This window comes from Numida meleagris, chromosome Z (genome assembly GCF_002078875.1).
Source record: "Numida meleagris isolate 19003 breed g44 Domestic line chromosome Z, NumMel1.0, whole genome shotgun sequence".
Lineage (NCBI taxonomy): Eukaryota > Metazoa > Chordata > Aves > Galliformes > Numididae > Numida > Numida meleagris.
In genome coordinates, this window is record NC_034438.1 from 13,139,942 (window position 1) to 13,159,704 (window position 19,763).

Genomic DNA, 19,763 nt, shown 5'->3' on the forward strand with positions numbered 1-19,763 from the left:
CCTTCCTGCTCCCTCTTATCTGCTGGCAAGGCCCGGAAGATGGGTTTTCTGCTGAGATCCCAAAGCCAGAAGCTGCCACTCCAGAGAGAGCTGACTCAGCCACTAACTGTCACTCCAAAGAGAGCTGACTCGACCAATTTGGACTTATTTATAAGTTCGTACTGCTGTTAGAGGTTGTCGTCGACCAAAGGGGTCGTCGACCGAAGGGGTTGTCGACCAAAGCGGTTGGCAACCGAACAACAAGCCCTGATGACCCATCACCTGAGAAGATCAACGTCGGCGCTACAAACAACGCTGGACCCCTGGTGGTGACTATCTCTCTTGCTTTCTACAAAGACTCCTTGCTTTTTTATCTCTTTTCTATCGCCCACCTTCCCTTCCCCATCTCCCTAAGCTACTAGGATTTGTAATAAACTGGTCAGGCTAATATTTGACCCGTTGTGTCTTAATCTCGCCGTCGGGTATACATATATTAAAAGAACCCCTTCTCCCTCCTGTAAATTGGAGCGAGACAACCTATGATTCTATGATCGCTGACTGTGAGAAACCTTAATTTAAATAAGCTGACACACTGTTGCCTGAAAACTGATTCTTGCTTCAATCAATGCAAAACTTGATTTCTCAAGTAATTTAGACTATGTGGTCTAACAGTCTCTTGGATTAACCGTGCTTTATCTGTGAGTCAGAGGGAAGCAAAAATTGTATTGAGGCCCTATGTTAATAGTTCTATAAACACAGAATGTGCTAAAGAGAGCAAAGCACAGGGACTCAATTCTACTAACTCTTGAGTTAGGATTATTTTACCATCTGGACAAGAGATTATTTGTATACTAAAGAAACCACCAAGGCATTTTAAGTTTTCAACACTTAAAAAAAACACTAAGAAGTGAAGTGCCTAAGAATCTACCTTCAGCAAAGCTTACGTTCAGGGCAATTATGACCCATGTATTGCTGAGCTATCCAAGCTTTTTTTGAATACATTTACCATAATCCAAATGAATTTATTTCCTGCTTCTCATCAAGAATTTTAAGAACAATTAGAAATGCAGCAAATGTCACACTGCTCCAAAACAGAAACTCACGATGAAACCAAAGGAATTCAGAGCAGTTTCAGAAGCTTAAAGCAAGTGTCAGGTTCCTTCCCACCTTACCATCCCAATTTTCTCTTCAAGGCATCTGAAAATCCTCTCTCCTAGTGACTGCCATCGTCTATTATGATTTTTAAGTTTGAAAGCCAGCAATGATCCAGTAACCCACTATATAACATCTAAGTTCATCAGGTATCAATCTGTAATTCAAATATACTTACATGTGGCCTTACTGTACCTTACTACCTACCATTTACTTGTTCACACCCAGCCTAACTTATCTATTTGTCCCCCACCTTTCCACACTGACCTTCCTAGACAATTTGGCTAACTCTTTTCTCAACTACAGTATATTTTTTTTTCCTGACAATATAGCCCTCCAGATTTTAGAGTCATTTCCCCCACCCTACCCCAAGAAGCAATGACTCATTGAATACACAATACTTCAGCAGGCCTTTCAGAGTCACAAAAAAAACCCTATATATATATGGTTAATATATACATGGTTAAGAACGGGCATCCCTCTTAAACTACTGCATCTCAGAACAGCACTTAAAGCCATTAGCCATTTTACCAATTTGAGATAAACTCTCCATGTTATCGTTTTCTGGGTACTTCACAGACACAGCAAAACTTAAGAGCAAGCCTAAGCCAGCATTCCATTTCCCTTCCAAGTGGGATTTCTCAAATAACCCTTACAAGGCTCTTTTTAAATGCAGTACAGAATTAACGGCCATTTTCCACATAAAGATGCTATCAAATGAGGAGTCAAGCGAAGGATTACTTTTAATGTATCTTTTCATATCACTGAAAACTGTATAAGTATACATATTTTCAGATATCCCCTTTTTCACTGAAGTACATATATAAAAGGTGGCATTTTATGGATAAGACCATTTATTTTTGCAAATAGATGAGTCTTTATGATGAGCTGGATGCTGCAACAGCTGCTCTCTTCGGCTTCGGTGTGGTTCCCTCACGAAATCCATTCCTGCAAGTAATAATACAGTTACCATGTGTTGAAAGGTGGGTATTTCCTCCAGGTAGTTTTACATAGTAAGGAATATTATAGATCAAGTTCACCAGCTTTTTTTTTTTTTTTTTTTGCTTTTTTTCAGCTTATCTCAGTAATGCACTGAAATCACTATGAAGTTCATATGTTCAGACATTTTATTAAGAAACATCATTGACAAGCTGTTTGGAATAAGTGGTATTGTTTTCTCTCTCTTCCGAGAAAGTAAATTTGACATCTTGAAATAAGAAGACTTTAATAACCAAGCCAACTCTGTAAAACTCAAACAGATACAGTACATCTACTGAAGGCACCCAATAGTTAATGTTATACTAAGCAACTCAGCAAAGTATTTCAGTGTTTGTTAGTATTGAAAAAGCAAGACAATTTCTTACAGAAATTCTCTATGCTTTTAAAAAACTAAAACAGGTATGACAAGAGTCAGCTCCAAGCTTGCTGTTGAATGTGACATTGATATTTCAGCCACTCTTAAGGAAACTGAGGTTGCAGTTGCACAACGAAGTATTTTCTGGCTGCTGCTGTGAAAGACTGGTAATTAAAAAAAAAAACCACCTACGTAAAGGATTCCTTAAGTATACCTAGTTCTAAAACTTAAATTAGGTAATTTTACAGTATAGTACCTACCCCTATAGTACCCTGTAAGTACAACTCAAAGCTTTACACTAAGTTCTAGAAACCTGTAACACAAAATCTGATGTTACAGCTACTTACTACTAACTGAACTCCAATTAACAGAAAAATAGGTAGGTATTTCAATTTTTTTTTTTTGGTGGGCGTAAGTAGGGGGATTGGAACACATTTAATGAATTCTGCTATAAAAATCCACACAAGAGTGCAACCAGCAACTCAAACGACTCAAAAAATACAAGCAATGGCAAACAAAGCACTACTCCTTTTCAAGTGCAGCCATTTTTTTTTTACCATACCCTGTGTTCTGTATCACTCATACTTAACAACAAGCATCAGAGCTTCTTATGCATCCTGTGTATTACTGATAGCAAGCTTTTCTACCTCAAAACAACACGCTACACATCCTTTATATCACAGTACATTTTAAAAGAGAGATCAAGCCACGTTAAGTGTTCTAAATAAATACATCTACTCTGGGTGACTGATCTTAAAATCAAGTGAAATCCACACAAGATATCATGTTACACTGTTTTACAATAAAACATCATACCTGAAGCGACGGTACACCTTTTTCAGGTGCCTCATGCGACCAGTACCAGTGGTGTTACGTCTTTTAGCCTTTGCGCTCCAGTTGTCTGGAATATATAAATTACAGTTAACACTGACCTGCACAGGATATTTGAACAGCACAACTATTCGCTGACAGAAGTAAAAAAAAAAAAAAAAGTATAAACAAGGTCAATTTCTACATAGAAAGACTACAAACTGCTAATTTACAGTTTCAAACATGCTTGAAACACCAAAATTAGAGCATTCTTCGATGGTCTGAAAAAAACCCCAAAGTCTTGAAAGACAAAGGAACACAACCATTTAAACTCAAGTCAGTTAAAAGTTCCTTACTTACACTTTCTCTTACGCTTGGCAGGGTATCCACATTTCCCACAGGTAGATTTCTGCAGGTGGTATGCCTTGGACCCACATCGACGACACAAGGTATGGGTCTTATTTCGTCGCTTACCAAAGGATGATGTACCCTTCGTCTGAAAAACATTTCAAGACACTTGTAAACACCATTAACACTCCACAATGTACACATCACAAAGAATAACCTCATTGAAAAAACAAGGACAGTTCTTTAAATCCCATAAGCATGATGGTGGCACGCTGCACTCAGTCACTAACCCTGTTTTACCTGTAGGCCTCTTCCATTTTTAATGATCAGCTCCTTACACCTCTCTGCACCACCCAACCCCGTCCCCCACCTGCGGCTGAACGAAACCACCCAGCAGTTACCATCAAAGCCGCCCCCAAACTCTAATACTAAACATTTTTCCTCAATAAAAATACTGCCTTCAGTAACGTCCACCATACGCTCACCACAGATCATAACCGATTCTCCTCTTGCTAAGTTAGCCGCGTGGCCTCAGCCCCGGCCCACTCGGATCCACATTACTGAGAAGCCCGCTGCAGACAGCGCAGCCCTGTAACTCCCGCTTGGGACGAGACGCCCCGCGTTCGCCCTCTGGAACGGGACTAGGCCCAGCGCCGCGCCCGCCGCCAGGCCCCGGCCCCACAGCCGTCCCTCCGCAGAGCCATCCCGCCACCAAGCCCAGCTACAGCAGTGCACAGGACCGTCTCGAGCATCACTTAAGCCCCGCCGGCCCCCAGGGCCCATCGCGGCGGCGGATGTCGGCCGATGCCCCGCGCCCACAGCCCAGCACTCACCATCTTCGCCGGCCGCCAGCACCAAAAAGGCCGAGCCCCGCCCCGCTTCCTCTATAAGCCCCCAACTACTTCCGGGTGTGCGGTGGGGCTCGGCGTGGCGGAGCGGAAGTTCCTTCCGCGGGCCTGGGTCAGTTCCCTGTGCTATATCCGGCGCGGCCGCCTCGGATTGGCGGTTCAGTCTCCGCTGGTGTGCCGTGCCCTGGTGCGGCTGCCGGGGGGCGGAGCCGAAGGGTAGCTGCATGTAGAGGTACTCTGTTGGTGAAGAAAACGTTCAACTCAGTAAAGCTGTGTTACTCACAGAGCGAGATGTTCCATGTGCTGCTGCGCACGGGTCAGCTGCAGCTCATGCCAAGCTGCAGGATCCATCCCTGGCTCTCATGACAAGCTCACGGAGAGCAGCTCTCACAGTTAGCACCCAGGACGTTCCGGGCTGCAGTACGCACCAAGAGAACAGCCGTAAATAACAGTCGCCACTGCTCTCCACCATGTCCCACAGCAACCTGTCCAGTGTCCACAGCAATCACAGGGGCAAAATAGATCCTAACACAGATGCACCACATAAATTCTCATATGCTAGCATACTATACGCCTCCAGCACACTTACAGTTTGTAGATAATTACAGCTTGGAAGAGTGGCCCAGGTCACTCAGCTCTTTCACTTTGGCAGTTTTTACCCCCAGAATAAAGGTGAAGGCAGAGCTCTTCGCCTGCTTTCACCTTTCATCATCGATTTTACCTGAAAATCTTAGTGTCTGGTCTGTCCACAGTCTGCCTGTAGAGGGGAGAGAGAAAGATTTCCAAAGGGAAGTCAACTCACCTTACATGAGGGGTCCAAGGTGGGCTGCATAAATCACCCTTGGGGAGAGCCCTTCTCCTAACAGGAGCCTAGACAGCCCCCATTAGGCTAGGCACATAGATGGCAGTACATAGGTAAGATGAACTTTGCCCTAGCTGAATGGAAATGTTTGCAAAGAATCTATTTTCTTTGAGAAAAGAGAAGGAGAGAGCAGGGGAGAGGAAGGGATGGGAGGGGAGGGGGGGGAACGGTAGAGGGAAGTGAATGGGAGGGGGAAAGGGGAAGGGGGAAGGGGGAAGGAGGAAGGGAAATGCTGTTTCCTGTGGATGAAATGCCATACAGAGAAAAAAATATCAAGTAGCTCAAACATTATGAATACATCCTATAGGCACAGCAACCTTGCTGTGCATCTTTCAACTGGTGCCTCCTTTCCTCTTTCTCTCTAGATCTCAGAAATTGAGGATGCTGAGAGGATGCTGGACAGATGCTATGGCAACAGCCTCCCAGAGAAGTGTGCTTGTTTGGTGGTCTTCAAGGATACGCTACCGAAGAATTATTCTCATCCACTGTGGAATAAAAATAATCTTGTTCATTTAAATGTTTTCAAACCTGCTAGGAGAGAAGGACTTCTGCTATGAGCATACAGTCAGTGTTTAGGAACAATGGAAATGTACATGGTGGGGAGTGAGCAAGGCTGTGGCTGACCCAGCACCACCCAGCAGCTATCAACCTCCATGTGGGTTGCAGGTGAGGACTCTGTATGCTTCTGCTAGTGAGCTGCAGCCTGCTTAAACCCATGGGCTCATGTAATAACATCTGCCAAGTGGTACCAGCCTAAATTCAGCACTGACCAATTCACTCTTATTCAGTGTGACAGCAGGTGTCCCAAGACACAGAAGGTCTGGATTTCAGAGCTGCCTTTTTGATGTAAGAAACAGCAGTCTGTCACTGCAGCATGTGACCCCCTGCTGCTTCCGCACAGCACTTGGCGTCCAGTCAGTGTTGGAGGGTCTGCCTTTGCAATGCCAGCAGATAACGTGATCATAGCACCCATCTAGCAAGGAGTTTATTGAATACTGCAGAGGCAGGAGCCTTTCTCTATATCCCCGTTATAACACCACGTTCTGCAGCTTACCTGATCTGGTTAGGGACAAAAAACTGAAGCCAAATGTAACAGTGGAGATGCCCACTCATTTTTCCTTTTATCCCTTGGTGCATAAGCTCCTCTACCTCAGCCTGATCTGGTGGCCTTCTACAATGGAGTGACAACATCGGTGGACAAAGGAAGGGCAATTGATGTTGTGTAGCTGGACTGCTGTAAGGCCTTTGACATGGTTCCACACCACATCCTTATATCTGAATTGGAGAGAGATGAGTTTGAAGGACAAGGATAAAGTTTGATGGATAAGGAATTTGTTGGAAGGTCACAGCCAGAGGGTTGTGGTCAACAGCTCTACATCCAGGTGAATGTGATGATAAGTGGTATCCCCCAGGGCCTGGTCCTCTTAAACATCTTTATCAGTGACAGAAGTAATGGGATTGAGCACTCCTCAGCAAGTTTTGCGGATGGCACCAGTTGATACAACAGAAGGAAGGGATGTCACCTAAAGGGACCTTAACAAACTCAAAAGGTTGGCCTATATGAGCCTAACGAGGTTCAACAAGTCCAAGTGCAAAGTGTTGCACTTGTGTTGAGTCAATCCCAGATACATGTACAGACTGGGAGAAGAACTCCTTAAGAGCAGCCCTGCAGAGAAGGACTTTGGGATCCAGGCAGATGAAAAAATTAACATGAGCCAGCAGTGTGTACTTGTGGCCCAGAAGGCCAACAGTATGCTGGGCTGCATCAAAAAGGGGTTGGCCAGCAGAGAGAGGAAGGTGATCACACCCTTCTATTCTGCTCTCATGAGGCCCCATCTGGATTATTGTGTCCAGGTCTGGAGTCCCCAGCACAAGAAAGATGTGGAGCTGTTGGAGAGGGCCCAGAAGGCCATGGCCATGAGGATGATCCAAGGGCTTATTCAGTCTGGAAGAGAGAAGGTTGCAGGGAGACTTCGCTGCAACCTCCCAGTATTTAAAAGGCAGCTTATAAACAGGAGGGATCCTGAAGACTGACTTGACATGAGTGGACAGCTGACAGAGCAAGAGGGACTGGTTTTAAACTAAAAGAAGGGATATTTAGGTTAGATATTAGGAGGAAATTCTTTTTTCAGAGTTTGATGAGGCACTAGAACAGGTTGCCAAGAGAAGTTGTGGATGCCTTATCTCTGGAGGCATTCAATGCCAGGTTGGATGGGGCACTGGGCAACCTGATTTACTGCCTGATATAGTGGTTGGCAACTGGCTGTGGCAGGAGGTTTCAAAGTTTATGATCCTTGAGGTCCCTTCTAGCCCAAGCCATTCTATGATTCTGTGATTCTATGTCCCTATCCTTAGACCTTCCTGACTTCTTTTGCCCTGTTGCTATTCTGGGGAAGTGGAGGAGCAACACCCATTTCAGTGACATTTGCTTTGCACAAGTTTTATATTATGCTACTACCTAGCACAGGCATGTCCAGCCCGTCACCCACAGGCTTCACGTGGCCCACACAGCTCGCACTGCAGCCACCCCGTACCCCATGCCATCATGGCAGCAGCTCTTCCCACAGAGCAGCCTGGCACAGCCCCTCAGCTCCAACAGAACAGCGGTGCACCATGAACCCCAACTGGGCTGAAACCAGGGAACAGGGTGCACTGCGGTGCCAGCTCAAGTTATGGCAAATAAGTGCATGGAATTTGATACACTGGCTAAACACAGTCCTGTGAACACCAATTTCCATTTTAGTAAAGGAATTTGAGAACGGCTTTCAAGGTCACTAAAAAATTAATCAGTTTTTTGGTTTATTTGTAACTCCATTTTTAGTTGACATAAGTACATTACTTGTGAATTTTAAAATGGAGTGTATAGCATTGTGTAGTTATCAGAAGGACCAACGCGATGGAAAAGGTGTTACAAAGAGGTGGAAGAACCAGCACAACAGCAAGGTGCAACAAAGGAAGGGAAATAGATCACTCACCCAGATCAGAAGATTTAGGGTTCACAGGGAAAGGCTCCCACCAAGGAGGGATCTCCAGGGAGAGATCCTTCCTCAATGGTAGTCAATCAGTCAGTGGTTCAGGCCATGACTCAGCAGTTCCCATACACATTGCAACTAAAATTTTGATCATGTCTCTTTACCAGATATTAGTAAGCCTTCTCTTGCCAGAGAGAAATACCCCTCACTTCACAGTCATACCTTGTTCGTGTAATCACTTTAGGCAGTACATACAATTGGGAACAACTGTTTTCAAGGATGAAGTGCAGCAAGAATTAAATTTCACCAAAAATCTCTACTGTACACCTTGAGACCTCACTAAGAATGGCAACCACTGTCATCGAACTAGACTGATGTGTTAGCTTCGCAAAACCAAGGTGAAATATCCTACTAGTTTTATGTTTTTGTTGATCTCTCTTTTATATGGTTTAATAAAAGCATTAAAATTTTTTTTGTTACTTATATACACTAACTTTTTTACATATTTAATGAGGGCTGCTCTGAAAGTAATGCCTTCTATTTTATTATGTTGGCCTACAACATCAGAGGCAGATGTTGGTGGTTTGGCAGTAAAGGTTGAACCTTCCCACCAACATCCTATTACATTTTGTTGCTGTGTGACAGATGGCAGCATAGGAGCAGTCTGACAAAATGGCATCTTACATAGAAGTGCACATGAAGCAAAGGTGCATCACTGAATTCTTCCATGAGGAAAAAATGTCACCCAATGACATTCATCAACACTTAATGAATGTTTGTAGGAGACAGACAGTTGATGTAAGCACAGTGAGGCAGTGAGTGGTGTGTTTCAGCAGTGACAACAGCAACTGTAGGTCTTCTCCACTGGTACAGATTTTTATGAGCACAGCATGCAGGCTCATGTTCATCACTGGCAAAAATATAGAGCTAATGGTGGTGACTATGTGGACAAAATAACATTTTGCAACTAAGAGTTTGCTCAATCAAACAGAGTTTTTGTGCTCTTTGTATCTGTTGTAGTTTCCATGGAAATAAATAGGAGGCATTACTTTCAGAAAAACCTCATAGATGTGGCCCAAGACAATTCCTCTTCATTAATGCGGCCCATGCAAGCCAGAAGATTGGACGGTCATAACCTAGCAGCATCATAGGAGTACTCTACAGCTATACAGGCCCTGATAAGACTGTTGAGGGATTTGCTCCAAAGCAAAGTAGTTTTGCTGGTTCTGCAAAACCTGAAAATTGCTGAAAGAACTTCTGCGTGGCAAATGCAAGACTGATGCCCAAACAACTTCTGTCAAATATCATCATATAGCATCACTTATTTGTGCGTATGCGGCCTGCCTTATACACAAATGGGGGGGTCTACAAGGGATTCAAATAGCAAAGGTTGGTGCTTGACATATCATAGAATTGTGGAATCCTTAGAGTTGGAAGGGACTTCTGAAGGCTGTCTAGTCCAACTCCCCGGTAGTGAAAAGGGATATCCACAACAAGATCAGGTTGTCCAGGGCCTTATCTAGCCTTACCTTGAAAGTCTCCAGAATAGGGCATCAACCACATCACTGGGCAACCTGTTCTAGTGCCTCACCACCCTCACTGTAAAAGATCTTTTCCTTCTATCTAACCACAGACACTGCTAAAGTGTCTGTCCCCTTCTTTCCTGTAGCTCCCCTTTTGATACTGAAAGGCTGCTATCAGGTCACCTTAGAGCCTTCTCTTCTCCAGGCTGAACAGCCCTGGCTCTCTCAGCCTATCCTTGTAGGAGAGGTGTTCCATTCCCTGGATCATTTTTGTCATCCTTTTCTGGTTGCACTCCAACAGGTCTATGTCTCTCCTGTACTGAGGACTCCACATCTGAACACAGTACTCCAGGTGAGGTCTCAGCAGCACAGAGTAGAGGGGCAGGATCGCCTCCCTCACCCTGCTGGCCACTCTTCTTTAGATGCAGCCCAGGATACAGTTGGCTTTCTGGGCTGCAAGAGCACATTGCTGGCTCATGTCTAGCTTCCCATCCACCAGTATCCCCAGGTCTCTTTTAACAGAGCTACACTCAATCTTTTCATCCCCCAGCTTGTATTGGTAATGAGGGCTGCCTTGACCCAGGTGCAAGACGTTGCATTTGGGTTTGTTGAACCTCATGATGTTCACCTGGGCCCACTGCTCAAGGCTATCTAGTTCCCGAGGGTGCACTTGACCCCACAATCGGTGTCACTGATGACATTGCTAGAAGCTAGCAAGTGCTTGATATATCATCTTCAGAAATGCAGGCAAGCTGAAGTGTCTGGGATCAGATAAATGCTTTTAGGACCTGTTGGGCATTGAACACTTTGACCTTGCTAAGCATGTCTTAGGGAGGCTGAAGGAGAACTGAATAATTCAAGGACAGCATTTTAATGAGGCTTAGTATTTCTTTCTGCATTTCTTTATGTATATCATCTTGTGTTTCAAAGATAGACACCTTGCTGGAATTAGTGTGGAAGAAGCTGCCCTATATATATGTTATGAAGCTGTCTCAGGAAGGGTGTCTGGTTTGAAAACTTACCTCCATTTGTTTGATATCCTGACTGAAAATAAAACTTGGTTTGAATTTGAACAAGAAACGTTGGTCACCACAAGATGGTAGCAAAGTTCAATTAAAACTCCCAAAGTTTCATTGAACAGTGAATTAGGTTAATAAATTAAAAGCAATGTTATTTACACAGTTTTTAAATCTCCATGATAGGAGCAGAAAGTATGAGCAAATAGCAATGCTTATGAAAAAGGCAGCTGCATCCTGCTAAGAAACTAATGATTAATGCAAATGGCTTTCTTTCTATTTAAAATGAAAATGGGTAGAAGAAAATTAAACAGCTGTCACTAACTTATGAAATTACGTGTTAAAATATAGTGACTATAAATGATCAAAAATATCAAAAGGCTTTGCGTGACAAAGCTTACACAAAATGTATTAAATACATTTTCTAATGTTGCTTCCTGGAAGACCTGTTTATCACAACTATGTACTATTTCCACGCATCCAGACTCTTCTTTACCACACACACACACACAAAAAAAAAAAACAACCACAAAATGACATCTAGTGTAGCATGCTGAAATAAATACCAGAGTTTATTAATAAGAATAAATTATTAGAACTCACACTCCAGTGGGTCTCCAAGTGTTTTTCTTAGTACTGAATTAAAAATGTTCACAGCCACTCCATCAGCCATCATGGCAAGAAGTGCTTTGTGCTGGTGACATGTGACATGTAGCATCCCTTCCATAGTGCTCATGTGCAGTGCTTATATAAGTAAGTTGCATTAGAAAAACAATATTATCTATGCTTTTTTTAAATTATTAATCTTTAGAATTGGACAAAGAGACCAGGTAGTTTTCAGAGCACTGACATTCTTGGAGGCTGTCAGTACTCCACGGATCATGGCTGAAGCATGACTTTTTAATATACCAGCACAAATAAACACAGCAGGAGCAAGAGCTCTCAGTCACTTGCTCAGCTGCATTTCTTCACTTGCTAAAAGATCTAGAGAAAAGGACAACTTTTACCTTGGGGCAGATAAGAGGGATGCCAGGTCCTTCCTGTCTGGGAACACCGTTAAAATCTTTCTTTGTCCCTGCTCCCCTCTCAAGCATACCACTGTTTATCAACTACAAGCCTGGAACACAATACAACAGCATACTGTGGGATTTTGAAATGTTCTTTTTTTTTTTTTTTGTCTCTATGCTTATATTTAGACATGTTACAATGTTGTGGTGCCTTGTTGCACCAAAACAGTAAGTGTCAAAGGGGATTTTACTCAATCTTGCAGAGATGGTCATGTTGCAATGTGGGCTGAGTGTCAGAAGATGTGCATAGAAAGCTACAAGCTCCTTTACAAGATAATAGCTGTTAAATATTATTATTTAAATAATGCTACACAAGACAAACACTCTTGTTCTGGATAATGTCTTTAAATCTTGCTGGTTTGTTTCTGGACAAACACACATACACAAGTATAGAACAAAATTTTACTGGAGATCTGCCAAAAGGTGCCTCTGAGCCTCCACAGTCCAGGGTTGTAACTGGCATCACATTCCAGGCCGAAAGGTTCAGCTTTTCACCGTTTTCCCCTAACACTGCAGCAGATGTTTCAGTTACTGGGAAAAATTTTGTACCACTACAGGTTGCAAAGCACTGGATTTAATTTTTTCTCAGATGGCTCTGGAGTTTTTGAGAAGAGGCTGGGCGAGTGTTTGTAGTGGGGTGGCAAATACGCTAGATGAACTTCTGCCATCCCTTCCACCCATACATTTCTTCAATGCTGTCATTTTATAAGAGACCTCGAAGAGTAAAGGCATGACTGTACCTCCAGCTTTTCCGAGTGTCATGTTTTCAGACAAATCCTTTTTATCAGTTTTATGCTTGGGAAAAAAAAGGTCAGGTCCTCACACCTTCAGTGTTCAGATGTTGACTGCTTTTTTCCAATATTCTGATTGGCCAAATAAAACCTATAGCCTCTACCTTACAAACCTGCCTTGCACTGACAGGCGTGCATTTTAAACATCTGTCTTTTGCCAGAATAATGCAGGTCTCTGCCTTTTATTTGCAGAGTTATTCTAAAGCACATTAAACTGAAAAGATTCGTTATTGAACAAAAGAAAAGCAAATGTCACTCAGTCACGTGTATATATCTCTATGTAGGCGCACGCACACATGGATAGTACACACTTAGCAGTACTAGCAATGTTTTCTTTCTTTTATTCTTTTTGAATATAAAAAAAAATATCAAAAGCTTGTCTGTTTCATAGCTGTTTACAGACTAGATCTAAGGTGAAATTTGCTAACTCAGAAACCCAGAGTTGAGCATTAAGATGTAATTTACAATGACAATTCTTTTATACTTCCCAGTTTCCTGGTATGTAGGTTATATGTTTTGGAAACAAAATATAATTTAAAATGGTTGGAAATAGAACCCCTTTCCTGCAGGAAGGGTTAAAGTCTTTGTCAGAAGCTTGTGAAAAGAAGCCTTACATCTAAGGTTAGATTCAAACTGTTGACTACCTTACCCACTCATCTTTCTCACATTTTATATATAATTACACACTTACCAAGGTATATTTCTCTGCCATCACATTCCCTCCATGTGGTACTCAGCTCAGCATCAAGTGAATTATTTCACTTATAATAAATATACGTGAATAATTTTCTTCTCATCAACCAATTCTTAGAATGTGACCCGATGGTCCCAGCAGACCTCCTGAGTCGCTGCTGAAAAGCACATACATTCTTTACAATGCTTTCTCTCTCCAAATGCAGGCAAGTAATTCAGTTCAACAAGATCTGTCCAGGTTTGTCACCTGATGGTGGTGAAAGCACTGGTACAGGATTTATATGGTCCAGGACATTTGCAAGTTTCTGAGTGCATGGATAAATACAAAGCTGTGAGTGAAATGTACATAAGGTATGTAAAGTGACGCATTTTCTTTCAGAAATACACATTTGCTTCTAACAAATATTTGCTATTCATACATTTCAGATTTTACTTTAGATCTAATATTCAGTGTATGCATGTTTACAGTAAGGTGAATATCAGAAGAAGGCATTGGAGAAGGGCTGAGAAGGGTCATGTTTAATCCGAAAACCAGTAAAAACAAGCCAAATATATAATTTATTTAATTTATCTCACATCTCACCTCAGAAATCCTAAAGAATTTACATTTATCTGTCTCTGGGATTACCACAAAGGACTACTCACCTTGGTCACTTTGTCCTGTATGGAACGGTGTAGTTTGCCTTTATTACTGGGACTCAAGACACAGAATGTATGGAAAAAGTCTTTGCACTGAAATGAAATAGACAATTGTATGTTTTAAATTTATTGAAAATACAGCATGTTTCCTCAGGTGAAGTAAGTTAGCTTTTCTCCTTCAAAATCACTGTTGCATTTAATAGTGATCACTGGCTGAGAGCCTTCCCTAAGTACAAATGCTTTGCCAGGAAACATCATCTCAGGCCTGCAGTTAGAAATGTTATCTTCTGTTTATTCTGGAATAGATTTTTCCTGTATCAGGCATTTTCCTCTTTCTGTTTACTGGAATTGAGGCATACTTGTTCCATCAGGAAATTCCCTAAATATCCATGTACAATTTCCATCTAATGCCATTTCTCTTGAATAAAAATAGAGGACAAAACATTGCCTAGCCTTATCAGTGTGTGCAAAGAGGAAGTAAAAAAGAACTGGGGATTTTTGAACTTTTCCCTGTCTGCCCACATGAATCTTACAGTCATGAGGCCATAAGAATTATTGTAGGCTAGCACATGCAGCACAGCCTGTCTCTTCAAAGCAGACTTTTGAGGGGATGGAATGCAGCTGTGGCCCCAGGCCTCTGTTTTGCACCAGTGGGTACAGGGAAGTGCCATTTTGGGCACCCACATCAGATGGAATTTTCTGAACTGTCCAGCTAAGTATCTCTTATGATTTTGATTGGATCTGCACCTTAGCACCTTCCAGCCTCTGACAGGGTGATTTTAGATTTAGCAAGGCAAACTCAGAAGATATATGAGCACTTATGCAGGAGATATATAAGCCAGCAGTCTGCTTAGATGGCCAAGAAATTCACTGGTACCCTGACTTGTATCAGGAGTAGTGTGGTCAGCAGGACTAGGGACGTGATAGTTCCCTGTACTCAACTTGGTGAGGATGCATCTCAAGTACTGTGTTCAGTTTTGGGCCTCTCATTACAAGAAAGATATTGAGGTGCTGTAGGGTGTCCAAAGAAGGGCAGCAAAGCTGCTGAAGGGACTGGAGCACAAGGCCTATGGGCAACAGCTGAGGGAACTGGGATTGTTCAGCCTCGAGGAAAGGAGGCTCAGGAGAGACCTTATCACTCCCTACAGCTTGGTCTCTTCTCCCAAGCAATGAGCAATAGGTCAAGAGGAAATGGCCTCAAGTTGTACCAGAAGAGGTTTAAGGTGGATGTTAGGACAAACAGAGTTGTGAAGCATTGGAACAGACTACTCAGGGAAGTAGCTGAGTTATCATCCCTGGAGGTATTTAAAAGATGTGTAGATGTGGTGCCTAGGGATGTGGTTTAGTGCTAGGTTTGGCAGTGCTAGGTTAGTGATTGGACATAGTAATCTAAAGAACATTTAATTTGGAAAAAAAGTTTACAGCAGAGAATGTGCCTTACAATTTTAGGTGTGGTTTGTTGCGTTAGTTAGTACTTGTTAATAATTTACTTTAAATTAGAATTTTTTTCAGTTGTGCTTGAACTTATGTTTGGTGGAGATGTAACCTAAGAAGCGGCTATTTGAGAAGGCAGAAATGCCTGTGGGAATATTGCACTGTGAAAAAAAATCACAAAACCATGACTAGTCCTAGCCTATTTATTCTGTCTTACTGTATTCTAACATCAGAATAAAAATTGGTATGCCCTGAAGCAACGATATTGACAATTTAATTTTTCAGCTGTCTTTCAACCATATTACAAGTTAATGACTTAAGTAAAAAATTATCATAAACTTTTCCCAAGGTTCATTTCTCAAGAATGATGCATTTTGCAGGAGGTAGTACAACCCTAAGCAATATATCCCTAAGCAGTGTTTACTCCTGCCTCTGAAGGTACAGTACAGGGTTACCAGTAAAGGGCAGAGGTGTGTTCCTTTCTTGCCATGGACACACACACAGGAAGAACCACAAAGCTTCATTGACCATTGAGGTTTTTGTAAACAAATACTATCACAAGCCCTACATTGTACATTCTCCCCTCAGAAAGATCAATATTTATCTCTTTTTGGAGTGTATTCATAAAAATCTCATAGCCTTTTGCTAGCTCTAAAACATCTTGGTGTTGCTGTTTGCTGAATACTTTTTCCTAGCTATTAATTGCTCTATAGATCCTCTTTACTCTTAAGAAACAACATAAGTTTAATCAGTCTCATGATGGTTCTTGAACCAAATAGGCACCCAGCAGGATCTGTTTACAGGCTCATTAAGAGCATTAACCATCTCCAGGAATGCAGATTCTTCCAAAAATATTTGTTTATATAGTCTCCCTTACCAGATAAAAAATTTCCAAATTATATTTCATATAGAGACAAATCAAAACTAGCTTGTTATAAAAATGGTACATAACAGTAACCATGTGGCTTAATAGGCAGAAATTGAGAGCTTTACATCTAGAAGTAGCAAAGTAAGTCATTAATACTGATGACAAGAAAATATATCTCCACCTGACAAACAAAAAAAATTAGAAAATCACAGTAGTTGACATGCTTCACGGCCGCTCCTTTGAGCACAGCTGTGAATACAAACAGAATAACTTGCAAAACAACACTGTTCCCATTTTAAGTGTTTATATGCTTGTAGCAGAGGTAACAAATGCTGCTGAGCACAGTAGAGCTCTGGTGAATCTCTGTGACAATATTAGCCCTTTGTTATTGATGCTATGCATTTTCTTTTACTGCAGTCTGATGGTTGTTCTGTGTTCCCAGGCCAGAATTAGGGAGGGAAGAGGATAACCAGACGTCATTTTGGTGCTGAGAGCATAATGCTCTATATTCCCATTGTCTCACTGAAAGTTTGCAAAAGCTTGCTTTATTTGTCTAACTTTGGTTCCAGATACAAGGTGTCTACAAAAACTCATTCCAAGAAGTTTCACAGCACCATTAGGATTATTTACTTGACTTCTTGAATAAACTGACAAAATTTTAATAAATTTCAAATGGTCCTAATAATGCTGTAATTGAAAAAGATATCCTAATAAGATCTGCTTCTTTGAAGTTCTGCCTTTTTTCTTTTCTAACCTTCCTTTGTAAGAAAGGAGTCTTTGTTCTTCTTCTTGACAAAATACATTTTTTCAGGGTTTAATTTCAAGATTCTTGGAAATTTACAAGGCTGATAATGGCTGATGTTTAACATTCTACTTGCTCTACAAAGAATGATCAGAAAGAGACAGTATTTTGAAAAGCACCAAGATATCAGATTGAAACAGACCTTCTGGATCACCAGTGCTAGATGCTGCTGTCTCAAGTACTCATATAAAGCTACTTATAAATTTATCAAACTATGAATTAAATTCACAGACAATGTAGATGAACACAAGAAAAAATAAACAGAAGCTTAAATAATTCATTATTTGTGAAAAATTGACTTTGTCTGCCATCGAGAGTCAGTTGCTTGGATCTGACTCTACAGTCCTTGGTGTGATTTAATCCTTGAGATACTCTTTCCTACCTCATTTGTGCTTTTGTGTCACCATTATGCAAGGCATAATGCATTTCATAATGCATTATGCTTTACAATAATTCTTCCAGTTGAGCCTGTTTCATGTGACTCTGTCTGTAGTACCTTATTTGAAGTGTTAAAATCATGAGACCAGCCATCTGATTCATGAAATACACTTCTTTTACATATGTGCGAGCCTCTGTTCCTGGGCAGGCATATGGGAGCATATGGATCCGCTGCAGGCAGATTTTCAGGTTGAGAAGCACTCATGGTGGACCATGCCTGGCTCCCATCCCTCAGTGATGAAGGCAATTGAAAATCTCACTCATGTTTATTATCTATACCTCAGTCACCTCCAGAGGCTGATGGTTTAAACCTTAGCATTTTTTCAGCGTGAAAGTGAGATGACTCAGGGAATATTAGAAGCATCAGTAGTTTTAGAAATGAAGAAATATTCAACCTGAAAGAACACCTACATCTGGCCCATTTGAGCAATTGGTCATTAGATAGGATGGTGAATTTGGATTCCACCATCATGTCCAGCAGAATCCTCTGAAGCAAGGAGCAACAGGGTGTCTATAACCACTAGTCTAGGATAAGCAGCAACCAGAAGAGTTTGTGTAAGGTGTTAGTTTGCAGACACTTGAGCCCATGCAGTTTCTGGCTGCACCTGCAAGCAGAAGGGTCTCCTTTTGTCCTCCCTTTTATCTTACACATTTCACTTCTTTTTCCCCCTTTCTCTCCTCCCTGGCAGTGCATTGCCATTCTCTTCCTGGCTCTGTTTTCTATCAGAACTTCCTGGCAGACAATCTAACTCATTAACAGAGCAGAAAAGCACTCAGATTTTTTGCTAGATTTATTTGTAATGGACTAAACTGCCTCACAGAGAGAACCGAAGTGTGCCAAACCCAATGCCAGATGTGCAGAAGAAACACATCATGGGAATGTGAAGTAACAGCAGAAAAAGAAGTGGAAAAGCACAACAGAAACTCATTATTTTGCACAGTGTGAAGCTGCTAAATTTGTTCACCATGTCTTGTGCTGTAAGATTAGAACCTAATTCTTGAGAATAGTAGTGACTTTTTCTGCCATGAATGACCTTTCTGTCCCCACAGGCTGAAATGACTGTGCTGTAGACAAGTCTAATTTATCACTTATCTGCTACTAAAACCTTCTGAATTTTGAATTATGGTAACATGAACTCTTCTCTTCTGACCCAGTTTGTTTAAATCAGAATTCTCTCTGCCCTTGTTTGTGTGACACAATCTCTGTACATTCGTTCCAGTATCTAACGGCAATATCCTTCCACGAAGTCCCTTGAGAGAGAATCATTTGTATTACCATTAGCACAACATCAGTGCTATTCGACATATTTTATAGAGATACATCCCAAGGCATTGTCATTAATCCTTGAAACATGACAAATACTTTATAAGCAAAACAGGCAATTAATACACTTCTAAAAAGCTAGATGGCATTAGCAATCAGAAACAAATCCAAAACCTCCCTAAGTCAATTTCACCGTTTAAAATCATAATGACAGGATGTTCTTTCTCCACTCAGTTGTCACTGAATCCTTGGCATTTGCAACAATCACAGAGCACAGACTGTCTTCAGGGCTGAAATGCATAATGAACTTGGACAATGAAGACACAAGACTATTTAAGGCTTGGTAAACTATTGAGTAACCTTAGCATCAATCCTACAAAAGGCTGGAAGTCTACGGGGAAACATTTCTGATATAATTATATTCTGGCTGACCTTAGTGTGAAGTAAAATACAGACAATAGTGTTTCATGCTGTCTCCAAACCAGGCAGGATGTCATTAGCCTAGCAAGTGAAGCATTACATTAATCATTCTTGTGCTAGAATTATCATGTGGTGCAAGGTAAGAAATACCTTGCCTTATGGCTAACCCTTTTTGTCTCTCAAACTACTTCTCCTTTACTCCCCCTAAATTTCCCTTTTAAGCCTAAAGACAGTTCATTTCTGAATAGATATTACAAATGTTTAGCAAGAACTGAAAGTTGCTACCAAAAATGTATTTTTAGTGCCAAATGGTTAGTAGAGCAGAAATTATTGCTGTTTTCACTAATGACAATGAAAAATCAGCCTCATCTTCTCTGAAAGTTATGCTCTGTCCCTCACTGCTGTGCACTCCAGGGAAGTAACTGGGGAGCTCCCTCCCTCAGTCAGACCTCTCAGTAATAATTTCTGTTATTTGTAGCAGTG

General features: G+C 41.5%; 1 protein-coding gene and 1 long non-coding RNA gene across 2 annotated transcripts in view; both read right to left on the reverse strand.

The window, feature by feature from the left end:
- RPL37 (ribosomal protein L37) lies at window positions 1,857–4,612 on the reverse strand. The gene is made up of 4 exons (XM_021381094.1): window positions 4,477–4,612; window positions 3,656–3,791; window positions 3,302–3,386; window positions 1,857–2,079 (listed from the first exon to the last, which is right to left on the reverse strand). Exons 1-4 carry the CDS (start codon window positions 4,477–4,479, stop codon window positions 2,010–2,012), a joined length of 294 nt encoding a protein of 97 aa, XP_021236769.1. The 5' UTR covers window positions 4,480–4,612; the 3' UTR covers window positions 1,857–2,009.
- Window positions 13,165–19,763, reverse strand: part of LOC110389967 — a 30,653-nt gene continuing 24,054 nt past the window's right edge. The window contains exons 4-5 of the long non-coding RNA XR_002433475.1: window positions 14,061–14,147; window positions 13,165–13,573 (exon numbers count right to left, since the gene is read on the reverse strand). This is a non-coding gene — a long non-coding RNA (uncharacterized LOC110389967). The remainder of the gene's footprint in view (window positions 13,574–14,060; window positions 14,148–19,763) is intronic.

Bases quoted from the DNA above. Each gene is read 5' to 3' on its own strand.
- RPL37 (XM_021381094.1), bottom strand. The intron at 3,387-3,655 runs GTAAGTAAGGAA...TATATATTCCAG, and splicing joins TGCCAAGCGTAAGAGAAAGT to ACAACTGGAGCGCAAAGGCT. The intron at 2,080-3,301 runs GTATGATGTTTT...TATTACTTGCAG, and splicing joins AAGGTGTACCGTCGCTTCAG to GAATGGATTTCGTGAGGGAA.